This window comes from Monodelphis domestica, chromosome 4, assembly GCF_027887165.1.
Source record: "Monodelphis domestica isolate mMonDom1 chromosome 4, mMonDom1.pri, whole genome shotgun sequence".
NCBI lineage: Eukaryota > Metazoa > Chordata > Mammalia > Didelphimorphia > Didelphidae > Monodelphis > Monodelphis domestica.
The window spans coordinates 401,874,771-401,894,205 of NC_077230.1; the positions used below are offsets into that span (position 1 = coordinate 401,874,771).

At 43.5% G+C, this 19,435-nt stretch overlaps 1 protein-coding gene across 4 annotated transcripts in view; it reads left to right on the forward strand.

The window, feature by feature from the left end:
- LOC100010766 (alpha-enolase-like) overlaps nt 1-17,962 on the forward strand; it is a 38,223-nt gene extending 20,261 nt beyond the window's left edge. For 3 of the 4 annotated variants that reach the window (XM_001364130.3, XM_056795831.1, XM_007493034.3), the window contains 9 exons: nt 1,227-1,285; nt 6,284-6,353; nt 9,116-9,249; nt 9,534-9,756; nt 10,640-10,837; nt 12,517-12,718; nt 13,842-13,950; nt 14,277-14,335; nt 17,746-17,962. In XM_001364130.3, coding sequence (XP_001364167.1) covers nt 1,227-1,285; nt 6,284-6,353; nt 9,116-9,249; nt 9,534-9,756; nt 10,640-10,837; nt 12,517-12,718; nt 13,842-13,950; nt 14,277-14,335; nt 17,746-17,884 — 1,193 coding nt within the window. In that variant the 3' untranslated portion in view covers nt 17,885-17,962. Of the gene's footprint in view, nt 1-1,226; nt 1,286-4,117; nt 4,140-6,283; nt 6,354-9,115; nt 9,250-9,533; nt 9,757-10,639; nt 10,838-12,516; nt 12,719-13,841; nt 13,951-14,276; nt 14,336-17,745 lie in introns of those variants that run through there. The other variant, XM_056795830.1, reaches the window with a different exon arrangement.
- Nucleotides 17,963-19,435: the final 1,473 nt, after the last annotated feature.

A 19,435-nucleotide genomic window follows, 5' to 3' on the forward strand; every position in this document is an offset into this window, starting at 1 on the left:
AAAAATGAAACAAAAGGTAGGCATCCTGGCTATATTTGTTAGCCTTTGCTAACAGGGTAACTCTGCCCAGGGTAAAAAGCAAACTGTTGATTAAGGGAAAGAGTCGGGGCATATGGAGCTCGCTGATCTAGCCTTGGCCTGAAGTTACCCTCCCACCTAAATTTGCCTCTCGTCATTCTGCACTCTGGGCCCAGCCAAAACTACGCTCACTTCTCTTTTACATAATAGCCTTTCGGATACTTGAGGACAGGTGTCATGGCTCTTTATCCTCATCTTTCTCCAAACTGGACTCACTAGAACAGAGCAGAGACAGAGACAACATGGGTAGGGATGAGCACAATAACCCAGAGAAGGGATTTTTGCCTTTGCAGCTGTGATTCTGAATCACAAGAGGAAGGGTAGCTACGAGCCCTGGCCAGGCACCTGGATTAATGGGGACTTAGGGGTTTGGTCTGCTGGTCCAGATTGAACTCTGTCTCAGGTATGTCCTCTCCTTGCTCATCCCAGAATAATAGTCTGATTGTGCATTGGACACTTCTGGACCAGCCCCTGGAGTTTGAAAGTATATCATCTCCAAATGGTAACTGTGTTTAGGCTTCTTGGGGCTAGAATGAATATTAACCCTTAGGCCCTTGAAGCTAGCTTCTCTTTTCTTCTGTTTCTCCATCACTCTGGACCCTACAAAATGTTTTCTGAGCAAGATTTCTTTCCCTCTTTCTCCTTTTCTCCTTCTCTGGCAGCATCCACTCTGATCTGATGTCTCTAAAATCATTAAATACAATAAAGAGTTCCTGACATCAGCTTGTACCTAGCTTATGGAGTAGTCTTTGTAGTTTATGTGTACATGGTGTTTGTAGGAAGTGTTTTGGGAAACTAACTTACCCCCTAGCTGTGTGACCTTGGGCAAGTCACTTAACCCCCACTGCCTAGCCCTTACAGCTTTTCTGCCTTAGAACTAACTAATACTCAGTATTTATTCTAAAATAGAAGGGAAGAGAGAAGAAAAGAAGCTGCCAAAAGGCATTCCTATATCCCTTTTATTTTAACTCCTTAGCATCCTTAAGTGAAAGTACTCAGATTAGGCAGGAAAGCCTGAAAGTAGGAAAGACAGGTGGCAATTTCAAGATGTTAAATACCTTGCATCCTTGTGTTCACCTTAACTGTAGAACTCGCCTTATGAATACTTTATATTAATGTCAGTGATTTTGTTTCCTTGTTCTTTTCAGGTGTTTCAAAAGCTGTTGCAAATATCAATGATACCATCGCCCCAGCCCTGATTGAAAAGGTAGAAACCTTTCTTATTTTAACTAATACATATTAATATAATTAACTGGAGGAGTTCCAAATCCCAGTAGGTTTTTTTCCTTATTAAAAAATTCTTAAGAGCTAGAGAAGTCAGGTTGGAATCCCTGAGAATGATTTAGTCTACTTTGACTTGTGAGCTCCTTTTAATAGGCGAGATGGGAAGAGTCCTGAAAATGCCGATCCTGGTGTCTGAGTGACCAGTGTCTCTCTTCCCTCCCAAGACTTTGAGCATCAGTTGAAATTATACAGAGGAGGGGAAAGGGCTCTAAAACTCCTATCTATCATCTCTCCATCTATCTATCTGTCTGTCTGTTTAAGTGAAGTGAAGGAGGAATGGTTCCTTTGACATTTTTATCAATGAATTGGATGAGGAATGGTATAGATCACATCCTTTTCAAATTTGTAGATGACTAAGGCTGGCTCACATACTGTATGATAGCATATAAATATATAGATATAGATGCACACACATATATCTGAACAGGCTAGATCAGAGATGTCACACATGTAGTCTGCAACACTCAGCCCAAACCAGATTAAAATATAATTAGGAGGAAGGAAAGGTAGGTAACACAGTGGAGAGAGCCCCACGCCTAGAGTTGGGAGGTCCTGGCTTCAAATCTAGCCTCATATACTTCCTTACTGTACAGCTCTGGGCAAATCACTTAACCCCTATTTCCTAGCCCTAACTGCTTTTCTGCCATGGAACTGATACTTAGTTTTGATTCTAAGCTAGAAAATAAGGGCTTTTTTTTTTTTAATGTAATCAGAGGGCAGCTAGGTAGCAATGAGTAGAGCCAGACCTGGAACCTTAGAGGACCTGAATTTCGTAACTAGCCTCAGCTACTTCCTAGCTTTATGACCCTGGGCAAGTCACTTATCCCTAGTTGCCTAACCCTTGCCACTGTTCTGTCTTAGAATTGATATGACAGAAAGTAAAAGCTTTTTTCCAACTGTAATTAGGAAATATTTAACAAAATGATATACATAAGATCATTGTAAAACTAAGTCACTATGTAGAGCCCATAGAGATCCTTATGTGTGGATTTGATTTTGACACCATTTGACCATTGGACTGACCAAATTTAATTTAATTTAATAGGGATAAATGTAAAGTTGGGTTCAGACCTCAAGATGGAGGAGGAATAATAGGACAAATTTGCCTGGAAAAGATCTTGAGAGTTTGGGGTTACCTACAAGCTCAGTGTGAGTCATCTGTGTGATATGACAAGTAGCAAAGAAGCTGGAATCCTTTCACCTTTCTCTGACCTCTATGCATGTTCTCCCCATGCTTAGAGTGCAGCCCCCTCCCCCTCCCAGGATCCCAGCTTCCTCCAGAGCTTCCTGAGGGTTCATACCCTACAGGAGGCTTTTGGCTGCTAGTGTTTCCACCATTGAAACCACTTTGAGATTTGTTTTTTAACTCTTACCTTCGATTTTTTTTAATTTTTAATTTTTTTTAAATAAAAACCCTTACTTTCCGTCTTGGAGTCAATACTGTGCATTAGTTCTAAGGCAGAAGAGAAGTAAGGACTAGACGATCGGGGTTAAGTGACTTGCCTAGGGTCACTCAGATGGAAAATATCTGAGGCCAAATTTGAATCCAGGACCTCCCATCTCCAGGCCTGGTGTTCTATCCACTGAACCACCTAGCAGCACCCCACTTTTGAGAAGATTTTGTGTAGACATTTATATCTATAGGTTTTCTCAGTCGACTACAAACTCCTTCATGGGAGAGGAAGTATTTTATTTTATTTCTTTTTTGTTTCTTCGGCATCCAGCACATAGATGCCTGACATACAGCTTATATTTAAGAAATGTTTGCTTGGTCAGGTTTGGCTGGCACTGAGAGACCCAGCCTCTAAGGAGAACATCATGGGAGGGACCTTAAAGATCATTTAAGTCCAACCCTAACTTTTTTTTAACAGGGAACAGCTAGGTGGTACAGTGGATCCAGTGCTCAGCCCAGAGTCAGGAAGGCTCCTCTTCCTGATTTCAAATCCAGTCCCAGCCACTTACTAGCTTTGTGACTCCGGACAAGTCACTTAACCCTGTTTGCCTTGGTTTCCTCATCTCTCAAATGATCTGGAGAAGAAAATGTAAAACCGTTCCAGTATCTTTGTCACAAAAACCCCCAAAGGGGTTATGAAGTGTCAGACATGACTAAACAACAATAATCACAAATCATTTTAAAGATGAGACCCAGGGAGGTTAAGTGTCATGACTATGACCACACCCAGAGAGTGAAAAAGGCAGCATTTGAACCCAGCTCCTCTGATTCTAACGCTCTTTCCTTCTGTACTCTGCCCTGTTGAGTGTGTGCAGCTAGCACACTGCATTCAGTTCTAGGCAGTGGGGGTTAGGAAGGGCATAGAGTGATTATGCTGAAGAAAGTGTAGAGGAGAGAAGCCAGGGCAGGGAAGCAGGGAAGAACCTGGAGTTAATGTCATGTGAGAATGAATTGAAGACACCTTCAGATGTTTAACCTGGAGGAGGGAAAGCTTCCAGGGACCTGATGGTCTATCTTGGAGTATTTGGAAAAGCTATCGCGTTCATTTTTTCTGTTTGGCTCCAGCAGACAATTCAACTCAGTCCAACAAGCATTATCCAGGTATCATTCTAGGCTAGATGCAGAGGTACAAAGGGAGAAGGGAAACAGTTTCTACCCTCAAAGAGCTTACAGCTGACTGGATGGGTAGAAGTTGCAAAGAGATCATTTGAGGCTTGGCACCAGGAAGACTGCCTAACAGCAGAATGAGGCTGCTTCCAGAGAGCCGTCCTGGACACATCAGGGAAGGGCTCTAGGAACACTGGTCCACATGGTGGTAGTTTAGGTAGGTGGCACCTCGGGGAGTCTATATTCCTGCTATGTTCTCTGAACTGTAGAATTATTTACCATTTTAGAACTTTTAAAAGATTGAAGAGGGGGGCAGCTGGGTGGCTCAGTAGATTGAGAGTCAGACCCAGAGATGGGATATCCTGGGTTCAAATCTGGCATCAGACACGTCCCACCTGTGTTACCCTGGGCAAGTCACTTGACCCCCATTGCCTAGTCCTTACCACTCTTCTGCCTTGGAGCCAAAACACAGTATTGATTCCAAGATGGAAGATAAGGGTTTTTATATTTTAAAATTTTTTTAATTAAAAAAATCAAAGTGAAAAAATTCTGAGGAATTCCTATTTGTGCCCAGTGTTAGATTTAAAATGGTTGAAGGCCTTAAACTGTAACAGTTAAAAGAGTGATGTTGTAAACTATAGTGAGTTAAAATGGTGGAAGATATAAATTGTGATAGATATAAGAGAGGGTGAGTAAATTTGACCACAGAAAATATGTTTCACTACAGTGTCTTGGTTTTTAAATCAAATATAAGGTGGTCACCAGGGAAATATTCCCAATTATTCAAATACCCAAGTCAACTGGGTTTTATAGAGATTTTAATTAATACAAATGTGGAATTAAAGAAAAGAGAGAAAGAGAGAAAAAGGAAATAAGTATGAAGGGCCTTAAGCCAACATGGCCTAGACCTGAGTCTTAAGAGAAAGAGATCAGTCAGTCAGTCAGTCTTTTAACACTCACCACAAGGTCTGTCTAAGCAAGGATTCTAGTGACACCAGGCCAGCTCCATCTCAGCTGACTTCACCAGAGAGAGTTCCAGCCAGAGTCCTCCTTAAAGAGCCTTCCAGCCAGAGACTGTTCCAAAGGGCCTCTCTCCAGATCCTCCAGAGGGACAGAGTCCCCTCAGAGGAGCTCCAGCAAGACCTCCTTAGAGATTGTCCTCCAAGAGCTTCCCTTCTCCAGAGCCTCTCTCAAGAGATTCTTCCCAAGCAATCCTCATCAGAGCTCATCCAAAAGGATTTTTTTTTTCTCAAGAGATTCTGCTTTTTCTTATATAGGGGTTTTTCTCCTATGTCACCTCCCCTAAGTCCTTATATCTACCAATCACTGTAGATGTTTTCCAAAGGACTGCCCATCTGAATTCCTGCTAAGTCGACCAATCTCCTCAGTAAGTCTGAACTAGAGAAAACACAGCTGAGTCAGCTAATCTCACTAAGAGAAAACTTGCCCGACCCTTTTAGGTACCTAGCATCTCATTGTATCAATTCTAAAAAACAGGCCTGGCTCAAAGAACTCCTTGCCTTATTATAAGCATGGGTCCAAGTACTTTCATTGTTTAGCAAGGAGTTTTCTTCCCTAAAGCAGTCTTAAGTACAGGTGGAGTCCCATTTCTGATCCTGGAGAGTTCTCACATCAAAATGGGGAATGTTTCCCAGTAGGGAATTTGTTCCAATGGAGGATTCCTCAATGTGGAAATTTTTAACATTCACAAGTCTGAGAAATTTCAAGATTTACACCAGGAAAGACATTTTCCCTTTTCCCTTATTCCTCAAGGACAAAGTTTCATCCAGTAATACTGATAATCTAACTTCCCCTTTAGCAAGCCTTTATGGTTTAGTTTTGTTTTGTTTTTTTCAGTCATGTTTGTCTCTTTCTGGCCCCATTTGGAGTTTTCTTGGCAAAGATGCTGAAGTAATTTGCCATTTCCTTCTCCAGCTCATTTTACAGATGAGGTAACTGAGGCCAACAGTGTTAAGTGATTTGCCCTAGGTTGGATTTAAACTCAGGAAGATGAGTCTTCCTGGCTCCAGGCCCAGGCTCTATGCACCATGGCACCACCTCGCTGTCCCCTAGATACATCTTTATCATCCTGGGCCATAATGGCAAAATCAGCAACAGGAATACACTGCATCTTCTATGCTAGAGATCTACATAAAATAATTCAATTAATTAATTAGTTGATTTCTTAATTCCTCTCAGATATTTATCCTTGAGCCAATTAGACAAATATGTCAGCTGATCACTGATTAACAGCTCCAAAGAGAGCCCTGCCAAAAATGCTCTCACCACACTGAGGCTCCACTGAGAGCCCCATAGCTTGAGCGTGTCTTCCCAATCACTCACCTCCCTTCTCTCTTGCAGAAAATGAATGTTGTGGAGCAAGACCATATTGACAAATTCATGATAGAGCTGGATGGCACTGAGAATAAAAGTGAGTCACTAATTTTACAGAAATGAGGCATCAGGTCAACACCTACTGTGTGCCAGGCATTTGATGTGCTGAACTCTGAGGATATAAAGAAAAGCAAAAGACCACTCTTCCCCTCAAGTAACTCATAATCTAGGGAGGGGGAGAAAACAGCTGTGTACACACAAGATTTAGGAAGTATAAATGGGAGAGAATCTTGGACAAAGGGAAGGCACTAGCATTAAAAAGGATCAGGAAAGGCTTCTGGCAGAAGGTGGGATGTAAACTGACTGGAAGACAGCCAGGGCAGCCAGGAGGGAGAGCATTCCAGGACTGGGGGATAGCCAGACAAAGGCCTTCCCCAGGTTTGGAGATGGCAGCAAGGAGCCAGAGAAGGTTGTGGAATCTCTTAAGAAAATGATGAGCGTCTTTGGGGAGAGAAAAGTATTTGCATCATTCTCTCTGAAGGTGAATAAGGTGCCTTCTAAAGTTTCCTTCTAGTTTTCCTGTGTTACCAGGAAAAACTATTCTAATTCTATTGTGCCTGAAAGGGCAATGGGCTATCTATTGTTCCTATCCAGCATTAGTCATACAGAAATCTGGGGGTTTTGTCAAATCATTTTTGGGACCTGACAGCTAGGTGACACAGGAGGGTAGTGCATCTGCCTGGAGTCAGGAATTCCTGAGTTCAAATCTGCTCTCAGATACTTTTTAGCTGTGTGACCCTGGTCAATTCATTTAATTGCCATTGCCTAGCCCTTACTGCTTTTCTGCCTTGGAATCAATCAATGATTCTAAGTCAGAAGGTAAGGGCTTTAGGGAAAAAGGAAAAAAAGAATACTAAATATCAGTTCCAAGCCAGGTTAGGCAGTTTGGGGGTAAGTGACTTACCCAGGGTCACATAGCTAGGAAGCATCTAAGGCCAGATTGAACCCAGATCCTCCTGCCTCTAGGCCTGGCTCTATCTACCGAGCCACCTAACTGTCCCTCCCTGAATTGATTTTTAAAAATAAAAGATTTCACCTCCAAACACTTATATCTCATAGAGAATTAGGGATTTTTAAGCTGCAACCTCCCAAGCCTCTGCACATTTTTTTTACTGTGCCTTATGCAAGAAATGCATCTATTCCCTTTCTTCTCCAGGTTGAATCCCTCTCTTATCCTTTAAAGCTCAGTTTAAACATCACTTCCTCCTGGAATCCTTTTCTGATCCACCAGATTGGTAACAACCTTTGCCTTCAGACTTCACAGCACTTTGTCTCTCTCGAATGTACTTATCGTGTCACAGTGTCTGTTACCACTGTTTGTGTTGATGTCGGGCCCTTCCTAGACTAAGTGTCTTGAGGACAGGGATGCTGTATAAATCCTGTCTTCTCCCAGCCAAGTAGACACATAGCAAATGCTGTCTACCAGAGTAACCAGTTAGTAAATGTCTCTTGGCTTATACTGTGCTCTGCAGAGGGAAATTGTTAGCAATTTGCACATTTTTATTCTCTATTTTGAATTAGGCTCCAAAAAAAGACCTTTGACATAAAATGCCATTGGAAGGTATATACTATAAGGAAAGAAAGACCCCACATATACCCAAGTATTAATAGCAACATTCTTTGTGGGAGCATAGAATTGGGTTCAGAGTAAAGAGATGCCTGTTGATTGGGGAATAGATCAATTGTGATAGGAGAATGGAATCAAATAGTTTCACTGTTTTAAAAAAATAATAACTATGAAAAGTACAAAAAAACATAGGCACATTTCAGGGACAGCTAGGTAACACAGTGGTTAGAACTCTAGGCCTTAAATCCTAGATTCAGATCTGATCTGAGACACATCTTAAAGGCTGTGTGTCCCTGAGTAAATCACTTAACTTCATTTTTCTAGCTCTTGCCCTTCTATCTTAGAGTTGTTACTAGGATGGAAGGTAAGGGGGAGAGGAAGGGAGGTGGGGAGAAAGAGAGAAGGAGAGAGAAAGGGAGAGAGGAAAAAAGGAAGGAAGGAGAAAAGAAAAACCAGGTCATTTGAACTGATGCAGAAAAGTTTAGTAAGCAAAACCAGAAATACAACATGCAGAACTGACTACTAATGGAAAACAAAACCCAATATGAACACTATATAATGAATTAGAATGGCCAGCCTTGGCCCATAGGAGAAGGACATTCTTTGCAGGGGCTGGGGTAGGGGCTAGCCCATTACTTAGACTGTCAAACTCAGTTGATATATTGGTTAATTGGGCCAAATGGCTTGTTTTTCCTTTTTTATCCTGTGTTACAAGGAATTGGCTCACTGGGAAGGGAGGGAAGGAAACAGGCAAGACAGATTTGGGAACGAAGGTGATATAAAAGTAGAATATAGCACTAGTTGTTTGTTTTTTAATAAAGATTTTTGGGGAAAGAATTATTCTATTCCTTCTTAGAACATTTTTTAGTGTCACTATTTAGAGACTACATGCTGAATAGGCCTTTATTGTTACAGTATTGTATCTCCTAAGTTTAAAAGAAGAAGCAGAAAAAAAAGGGAATCAGATGGAGGATCCTTTTTTTAAAAATCCTTACCTTCTGTCTTAGAACCAATACTAAGTATCAGTTGTAAGGCAGAGGAGTGGTAAAGGCTAGGCAATGGAGGTTAAGTGACTAGTCTGGGGTCACAGAGCTGGGAAGGGTCTGAAATCATATTTGAATCCAGGACCTCCCACCTCTAGGCCTGACTCTCAATCCAGAGAGCCTCGGAGCTTCCCCTGGGCGATCTTTAAAGAAATCTCTTATTTTAACAGATTTCATGTCTTATTTCAGGTAAATTTGGTGCCAATGCCATTTTGGGAGTGTCTCTAGCTGTTTGCAAGGCTGGAGCTGCTGAGAGATGTATCCCTCTGTACCGCCACATTGCTGACCTTGCTTGCAAAGAGGATCTCATTCTACCTGTACCAGTAGGTTTCTTGTTTAGACCTTTGTCTTCTCTAGGGCCTCTAGATTCTATCTGGGCTTTAGGAACCTAAGACCTCCTCCAGAGGTCACTTGAAAAGGGTAATCTAGGAGAGGCCTAGAATAGGTGAGAGATAGTCCTTTAGACTGTCTCTGCCTTAGTGGAACTGAACCAGGACCTTATGAGCAACAGAGCAGAGAAATAATGCTCCCAGACAAGCCTCCCCTGCTGAGCTTACAATATTATCTGTGGTCACTCACTGAGGTCGCTGTCCCTCTTCCTCCCTAGGCCTTCAACGTGATCAACGGTGGCTCCCACGCTGGTAACAAGCTGGCCATGCAGGAGTTCATGATCCTCCCTATTGGGGCACCCAGCTTCAAGGAGGCCATGCGCATTGGAACTGAGGTCTACCACAACCTGAAGAATGTGATTAAGGAGAAGTATGGACAGATTGCCACCAGTGTAGGGGATGAGGGCGGCTTTGCTCCTAACATCCTGGAGAATAAAGAAGGTGAAAACATTGGGTGTAACAAGCTAACTTCAGTGTACTTAGATCCTTGGTGGCCCTGAGCATTTTTCCAAAAGAGTTTTTAAAGTCAGCATCTCACTTTTTTCCTGCTTCACGGTATTCTTTCTGGCCTTTTAAATGTATGTGCTGTAGTGGACTGGGCCTTGATGCTACTACTCTGTAGCTAGTCCCTTCCTTTTACAAAAATGAAAAAGAAATGAATCCTAATATATTTTATTTTCTTACTTTGTCCTCAAAAAAGTAGTCTCCCCTGTATACTGATGAGTCTAATTATTTCCATAGGTGAGGCTGACTGGGTGCTTTGAGCCCTTTTTACCTGTAAAGGTCTGAAATCAATACTGTTCAGGTAGAGGGTCATAGTTCAGAACTGTGAGTTCTTTGCACTGAACAAGCTAAGAACAACTAAATGAGGCTCCCTTGACAGTCTCCCCTAATCAGAGACTTTCCTGTAGAAGGCACAGATTTCTGTGACTTCTATCTTAGATGGCCGAAGCTAAAGACCCTTCCAGTTAAGGCCTCTGTGTCCAAAGTGCTTAGATTTGTCTGTTTCTATTTAAATTTTGCTTGTCTGAAAGGCCTTCTCTCAGAGTAATTGCCTGTTGGCAGGTGGAGCTGCTGTGGGCCTTAAATCTGAGCCAGTTGTTGGTGGGAAGACCCCCTCTTTAATGACTGGACCACGCTTCCCATTGCATGCCCCAGCTCCAGGGGCCTTGCAAAGGTCATTGGAGCTTAGAACCAAACCAGTTATGGAAAGATCATCTCTTCCTAGCCCTGCTTGGTTCTAGTGGAAGGAAATTTCTTCCCATTCCTCCAGCTTAGTTTATGTCCCTGCTATTGACTTACTTCTGTGGCTACTGTCTTCCAGCTCTCGATCTGCTGAAAGAAGCAATCAGCAAGGCTGGCTACACAGATGAAGTGGTCATTGGCATGGACATCGCTGCCTCAGAGTTTCGCCGAGATGGGAAGTACGACCTGGACTTCAAGTCTCCCGATGATCCCAGCAGATACGTCACTGCTAAGGACCTGATGGACATGTACAAGTCTTTTATCAAGGACTACCCAGGTGAGGCCCTTGGTTGAGATCCCAGCGACTCACTTCTGAGAGTGCAGGTTAGAACTGGAGAATCCAGATCTCAAGTTTCTTCAGTAGTAATTTGGAGAGGCAGCAGGGTGGCTCAGTGGACAGAGAGCCAGGTCTAGAGATGGGAGATTCTGAGTTAAAATCTGACCTCAAATTCTTTCTAGCTATGTCACCCTGGGCAAGTCACTTAACCCCCATTGTCTAGGCCAAGGGTCCCCAAACTTTTTACACAGGGGGCCAGTTCACTGTCCTTCAGACCATTGAAGGGCCGGACTATAAAAAAACTATGAACAAATCTGTAAACCGCCGTCTGGGATAGCGGAGGCTGCAGCGCTGGCTGTGATGGGCCTGTCACACCTTGGACAGGCCCATCTCCGCCACCACTATACTGGGCAGCAGTAGACACAGTGCGGAATCCCCTCCCCCAGATCGCCACTCACCATGCTGATGTCTTCCATTATGCAGCCACATAATCCTTTGCGTGTTCTGAGAACAAGGCGCCACACAAAGGATTACGTCACTGGAAGTAGTACTGTACATGAGCGACACCGTGCTTTGCGGCACCACCACACTGACCACTATTGAAAGAGGTGCCCCTTCCGAAAGTGAGGACCGCATGTGGCCCGAAGGCCCTAGTTTGGGGACCCCTGGTCTAGGCCTTACTGCTCTTCTGCCATGGAACCAATACTTGTATTGATCAATTGATGGAAGGTAAGGGTTTAAAAAAAATAGTAACTCGGCCAGTAGTAATGAGTGCTATGCAATAGAAGGCTTTGAGTACCTGGCATGACTGGTATATGCACAAGTGCCATGAAGTGGCAAGAGTGATTCTTTGAGGCACTCTCCTTAAAACCTGAGATGCCAGGGATCTCAGAAGCAGTAACATTCTTATTTATTCCAACTTCCTTTAAGTATATAGAGGCAATTGGGCAGACAGTACCAGGAATCAGGAAGACCTGAGTTCAAATTTGGCCTCAGACACTTCCTAGCTGTGGGAATCCTGGGCAAGTCACTTGACCCCTGTTTGCCTCCATTTAATTGTTTTTAAAATGGACATGATAATAACCCCTATCTTGTAGAGATGTTTTGAGGCTCAAATGAGATAATAGCTATAAATTGTTCTTATTAGCATAGCACCCAGCACACAGTAAGCACTAAGCATATAAATGCTTATTCCTTTCCCTTCTCTCTTCTTTTTCCTTCATTTCTCCTATTACTGAAAGCAGTCTAGATTGGTTACTATTTTTTTTAAATCCTTACCTTCTGTATTTAAAATTAATACTGTATATTGGTTCCAAAGCAGAAGAGCAGCTAGGGCTAGGCAATGGAGGTTAAGTGACTCACCCAGGGTCATACAGCTAGGAAGCACCTGAGGCTTTATTCACACCCAAGATGACCTGTCTACAGGCCTGGCTCTCAATCTACTGAGCAACCCTGCTGCCCTGGATCACTATTTACTTTTAAAGGTTTCTGGTCCTAAAACTCCAGATTGCCTTTTATGTCCTAATAAAGGACTGGATCATCAGAGAAACTTGGGTTTATTGACCTATACTTTGAAGAAAAGTTGTTTGTGAGGGTCTGTGTCAAGCATGTATTGGAATTTAGCAGCCTCAGTGTACCTCATTCTCTAAGCCACACATTTTACCTTTTCCTTTCCTTAGTGGTGTCTATTGAAGATCCTTTTGACCAGGATGATTGGGAACCTTGGACAACTTTCACCGCTGATGCAGGCATCCAGGTGGTGGGGGATGACCTTACAGTGACCAATCCTTCACGCATCAAAAAGGCCATACAGGAAAAATCGTGCAACTGCCTCCTGCTCAAAGTGAACCAGATCGGCACTGTTACCGAGGCCATTAAGGCGTAAGTCTTCTGGCAACAGCTTGAGCCTCCTCAGAATGGGCTCCATGCAACCCTGAATCTAAATATAATGAACCCAGCTTCAGTCAGTCCTCATCCCAGGCCCCACAGGAGATAAGGGGTTTTTTTAGACCCTCAGGATCCTGGCCATTCAACTGAGGGTCAGATTTAAGGAAACAATGGTGGCCATTAAAGTGATAGAGAACATGGCAGCGGCTTTGGTAACAAGTAATTAGGATCATTAACTCACTGCCTTTCTCAGGATGACTTCTCTGTGATCCTGGTGAAGGTATGATAAATAGTCTGATGTCCGAATGGTCAGGAATATTCTCTCTCAATGAATTGAACTTAGAATTTGAAACTGGGGAGTGTATGCTCCCCAGAGTATCCATCATCATGTACCAACACACATCATTCCCTAGTTCTTTTGTCTCTTTTCTTGCCCCTTTCCAAGCAAGCCCTGTGAATTCTCCCTTCATCATTCCATTCTTACTGCCTCTCCCTAGGCACTGGCCCTAGACTCATTCAGGAGCCTTTTCCACTCCCTGCCCTCTCCAGTCCATTCTTCACACAGATAGCAAACTAGAAAGAGACCAGGTGATGTCACCCTGCCCATCCGGATCCTCCAGTAGCTTCCTGTAACCCTCAAACAAAGCTGCAATTGCTTAGCCTAAGTGTGGACTGGGGCCATTTGCCTGACTTTTTTTGTTGGATTTCTGCTCTGCTCCTGGGACTCTGGGCTCTTGGTCATTGTTCTCAACTTCTAAAGTGTGCTCACTTCCCCCAGGCCTTCCTCAAAGCCTTGCTTGATATGTACCACTACTTATGTCCACTCAGCAGGGACCTAGAACTTTGGAGCCTTCTTATGAACTCACCTTATAACCTGTTCACAGCTGTTGTGTCACCTCCCCCTTGAGACAAAGGAGCAGCTCTCATCCCTACTTTGCCTCCCTTGGTTCTGGGCCTAAAGGCTCTGGACAGAGGAACTGACTAGCTTAAGATGTGTTTGCTGCATTGAGGGGACAGTGAAGTAGCTATAGGTTACTCATTTGTCCTAACGGAGCTGTCCATCCTACTGTGTGAGGATCGTCATATGTGCTTTTTCTGTCTTTTGGGGGGCATCTAGGTGCAAGATGGCCCAGGCTAATGGGTGGGGTGTAATGGTTTCCCATCGTTCTGGGGAGACAGAAGACTCCTTCATTGCAGACCTGGTGGTGGGTCTCAGCACTGGCCAGGTGAGGAGCTCTTTGCATCCCATCATCCCCAAACTTCAGGATAGCTAGGTTAGGAGAAATCCCAGACACCTTCCTGCAATATTAATTACATTTAACCAAAGAGAGAATATGTCTTGCTGTAAACCCAGCTGTGATCTACCTGAAGGTCAGGATTTCCCGACTTCTTTCCAACATGTCATTATAAAGGCCCCATCCAGGCCCAGACTTATCTTTTAAGGCCCTGATTGACTTTTCTCTGCCATTTCCTTAGTCACATATCCCACCTACAGAGCATTCCACCTTGTGATCAGCTACAAAGATTCCTCTTGATTTCATTTTTCCTCTAGATTAAGACTGGTGCCCCTTGCCGATCTGAGCGCCTGGCCAAGTATAATCAGCTTCTCAGGTGAGATGTTTTGGGGCTTTTGAGGGAAAATCTGTGAAGTTCTTATTACTTTAGTACTTAAGTAGTTAAGTCCATGACCTCACCCATTGAGGTACTGCCTCCAGTGATACAGCCCCTACCTACCCCTGTGCTCCTGTGGGAGCCTCTTGTCCATCTTCCCATCAGTGCTCTCAAGGTTGTGGGGAAAGCCAGGCTTCTTATCAGCCCTTGACGTTGCAGTGGAGAGTGTGGCTTTCTTCCAGGGACTCAGGAGGCCTCTGAGGGAATGCAGCCTGCAGCATTGAACAAATAGGGAAAGCTTGTAAAACCATTGTTTCATTAAGAACATCTAGGGGGCAGCTGGGTGGCTCAGTGATTTAAGAACCAGGTCTAGAGATGGGAAGTCCTAGGTTCAAATCTGGCCTCAGACACTTCCTGGGCAAGTCACTGAACCCCCACAGCCTACTGCCTTTACCAGTCTAGCTTAGAACCAATTCTAAGACAAGTAAGGTTTTTTTTTTTAATAAATAAAAAATAAAAACAACATGCATTTTACCAAAAACAATCTAGCCCTGGCAGCCTCTCCTTTTTTAAAAAATTATTTAATTAATTGATTGATTTAGAATATTTTTCCATGGTTACATGATTCATGTTCTTTCCCTCCTCCCATATCCAACGAACAATCCACTGGGTTTTACATGATTTCCATATTATTGATATTTGCATTAGGGTGATCACTTAGAGTCTACATCATCAATCATATCCCCATCCAACCATGTGATCAGGCAGTTGTTTTTCTTCTGGATTTCCACTCCCACAGTTGTACCACAGTGTATCTGTCTCTTTGTATAATGTTGTCCTGGTTCTGCTCCTTTCACTCTGCATCAGGCCCTTCCTTTCCAGAACAAAGGAATTTCCCAAAATCTTGTCCACTTAAGTGAACAAGGTACCATGATGCAGGGGAAACAGAACCAAAAGTAGAAAGAGATTGGGTTTGCTCTGCTACTTCCTAGCTGAGAAAATGTGGGGAAGCCCCTTAGTCTCTCAGTGCCTCAGTTACCATATCTGTAAAGTGAGGGAAGGTGGCCTGGCTGGTCTCCAAATCCTCCCAGCTCTACATTGTAGGGTTTTATTGAAAGGCTTCTCTGAAATGTGCCTTTATCACTAGGCATGGGGTGGGGGCGAGCCCTGGCCCAAAGTTCCCTTTCCTGTCCTAAATCCAATTGTTGTGCCCTCCCTGACCCTTATGATTGTGTTCTTTTAGCATTATTTACTTACCTTCACAAACGAGACTGAAACCCAGAAAAGGTGAGTGTGTCTCCCAAAGTCATGCAGAGAGAAGGTTGTGGCTGGGGTGCAGTGGGGGGAGCCCTCCTGGCGAGGGGCGTGCTTGGACTTCGTTGTGCTTGTGGCTCTTGGATGCCCAGTGAATTTCCTCTAATTTAGTTTACTTGCACTTTCTGTCTTCCTGCCCAGGCAGAATCTTCAATCTGCCAGAGATTGCCTTTGACACAACTAAATTTCATATCTTAATTAGTTTTTGGTGTTTAATTTTTTGTCTTCTGCCCCGAGAGGAACTGTGCAGCAAGAGGGCACCTCAGTGCACAGAGCAGCAGACCTGGAGTCAGGAAGACAAGTGTTCAAATGCAGTCTCAGATACTACTTGAGACCTGGGCCAAGTCACTTTCCCTCCATTTGCCTCAGTTTCCACATCTATACAATGGAGATAATAGCAGCACCTGCCTCACAGGGTCATTGTGAGGATCCAATGAGAGGATATTCATAGCATAAGGCATAGTACTATGCCTTAGGAGATGCCCATTCTCTTATTCCCCCTAACTCCAATTTTGAAAACATTATGTTAAACAATAATCCTCCCATTTTTTCATGCTGGGATCTTCTCTCACAGCTCCCATGCCCGTCTCCAACAAGTGACAGTACTTACCTGCTGTTGAAAGTGTTCCTATTTGTACAGCGTAGCCCTTTTCTAGTTGTCAAGCTCTCTCCAGGCACTTTGCCCCTCACAACTGCTCAGTGAAGTAGGTTGTCATAAATATTATTACACACATTTGATGAAGAAGAAATCCCATCTCAGAGGGACTAATGAAGCACTTGGTCAGAATCCTGTGGGAAGGAGCAAACTTGGGACTCTACCCTAAGAATTCAGATTCTGGATTCCATGCTTTGTCTTAGGCACCCCAAAAAATACAAATAGCATTTTCCTTTGTTTTGTCGAGCTTGGAAATGCTCACCTCCAAGCAGCCATGCCAACCATTTATTCATCCAAACTGTGTTCAAGGCTCTGTGCTTGTTGTTGGTCAGTTGTTTTCAGTTGTGTCTGACGGTTGGGAACCCCCCCTTGGGGGTTTTCTTGGCAGAGATACTGGAATAGTTTGCCATTTCCTTCTCCAGCTCATTTTACAAATGAGGAAATAGAGGCAAACAGGGTAGAGTGACTTGTCCAGGGTCACTCGGCTAGGAAGTATTTGAAGTCACATTGGAATTCAGGAAGAGTTCCTGCCTCCAGGCCTAGCGTTCTCCGCACTCTGGTGCCATCAACTGTACTAATATATCAAGTTCAGGAAACAGCTAGCAGTCTGGTTTGTCTTGAACATAGAGGACATAAAAGGAGAGTATCGAAGAGGCTGGAGTCCCATGGTGGAGGCCTCAGTGCTTAAGAGCTGTTGGCAATAGTCTGCCACTTGGGGGGGTTTATGCAGGAGAGTGGCATAGTCAGACCTGTCTGTTAGAAAGATTATGTTGGACTAGAAAAATAGTAATGGCCTGAGGAACCAAAGCCTGAGGAGACTTAGTGAGAAGAGAAGGAAATTATGGTGAGAGTTTAGGGACCTGGTAAATTCTGAGACACAGCTGAGCCTGTGAGTGGGATGGAAATATAGTGGCAGGAGTAGGTCGATCACTTGGAAGGGCAGAGGAAAGAAGGAGAAAGGAGGGACGGTGACCACACAGGCCCAAGAGGACAGCAACAGCCTGGACGGTGTGGTGTCACCGGATGTTGGGAAAGCCAGAGCCAAGGCCGCAGAGGGAGGTGGGAGCATGAGGTGTCATATATCAGAAAAAAAATTACAGGAGTGTGTGATAAAGGAAGCTGATGGGAACTCTGAGCAGAGAAGGACAAAAACTCAACCAGTGGTAGGAGGGCTTTCAGGCACACCACGTGCTGGGAGGGATGTAGCATCCGGCCATTCTGAACCCAGCTAGGTTGGGGGCAATTAGGAGAACCACTAACATTTCCTTTACGGTTTTAAGGTTTGCAAACCATCTGCTGTGCCCCAGCCCCCTCGGGGGAGGCAGGGAAGGTAGTAGTAGTCTCTCCTTTTTCCTTCTCACTCTCCGCCTGCCCTAAGCAAGGAATTTTATGGCCTTGGAATTTGACACTTAATGTGTTTGACTATTTCTGTTCTCCACAGAATTGAAGAACAGCTGGGCTGCAAGGCTAAATTCGCTGGTAAGAACTTCAGAAACCCCGGTGTAATTTGCCAGAAGGGTAGCTCTCCCAAAATCACCACCTTAGCAATTTTTATGTGCCATGTCAAACGCTCTCGATAACCCACAGGAAAAACTTGGCTGCACCTCTGGAGGGACAAAGCTAATAAATCATCTTCCTACCCCTTTGTCATTCAAAAACTGTTCTGAGTGCTCATTAATGCTTGATATTTTCCTAGCTGTGTGTCCCGGGGCAAGTCACTTAACCCCAATTGCCTAGTCTCTACCACTCTTCTGCCTTGGAACCAATACTTATCATTCCAAGATGGAAGGTAAAGGTTTAAAAAAAAAAGATACTTGATATCACATATGTAGAATTGCAGGTGGAGAGAAATGAGTTCAGGGATTGTGTTCAAGGGTTGAAGGTTAACCAATCGTATTGGGTGCGAGCCTAGTTCCAGAGCTAGGGAGGAGTGATCCACAAGAGTGGCTGTAACAGAAAAGTGTTGTTTGGAGTTTAGGAAGCTACTACTACAATTAAAAGGACTTGAATAGGGGGCAGATGGGTGGCTCAGTGGATTGAGAGTCAGGCCTAGAGACAGGAGGTCCTAGGTTCAAATCTGGCCTCAGACACTTCCCAGCTGGGTGACCCTAGGCAATTCACTTGACCCCCATTGCCCAGCCCTTACCACTCTTCTGCCTTGGAGCCAATACACAGTATTGACTCCAAGACGGAAGGTAAAGGTTTAAAAAAAAAAAAGGACTTGAATATAGGAAACCATTTCAATTTTGTTCAATTATTAAGCACCGACTATGTGTCAGACACTATGCCAGGATTACAAAGTTGAAATAGCCTATCTTCAAAAGGCTTCCATTCCATTACAAATAGAAATAGGAAATAGTAGAGTTTCCTAAGATGATTAGTGGTTTTGGACTTTGTCTAGAAGCCAAGTTGTTGTTATTAAGTCTTCTGACAATATCATCAAAAATAAAACTACCATGAGGACCTTTGAAGGGGTTGGAGAAAAAGTGGAAGAACTGCAAAGAATTGGAAAGATAGAAGGAGACATAGAAATTATCTTCTTCACCACCCACCTTCATCTATAATACATGCAGAGTTAAGTGATTTAATAGCATCAAAGCCCATCTTTATAAATACATATAACCTTCTAGACTTTTAATGTAGAAATTGCTAGGTCCTGTGTAATCCTAACTATGGCTCAACAGTATTTGAATTATTTCCTTCTGGCTGCTTGTAGTGCTTTTTCCTCAGCCTGGAAGTTCTGGATTTCACTATAATAGTGTTCTAGAGAGCAACATGGAACCATGCCCAAAAGGTCATAACATAATAAGTGCAAACACTTGACCCAGAAATACCTCTACTGGGTCTGTATCCCAAAGAGATCAGAAATAAGGAAAAAGGTCCTATCTGGACCAAAATATTTTTAGCAGCTCTCTTTGTAGTGGCAAAGAATTAGAAACCAAGGGGATGCCCATCTATTGGAGAATGGCTGAACAAGTTGTGGTATGTGGTTGTAATGGGAAATTATTGGGCCATAGAAATGAAAAATAGGATGAGTTCAGAAAAACCTTGAAAGACCTATCTGAACTGATGAAAAGTGAAATAGCAGAACCAGGAAACAATGCATACAGTAACAAAAATGTTATATAATG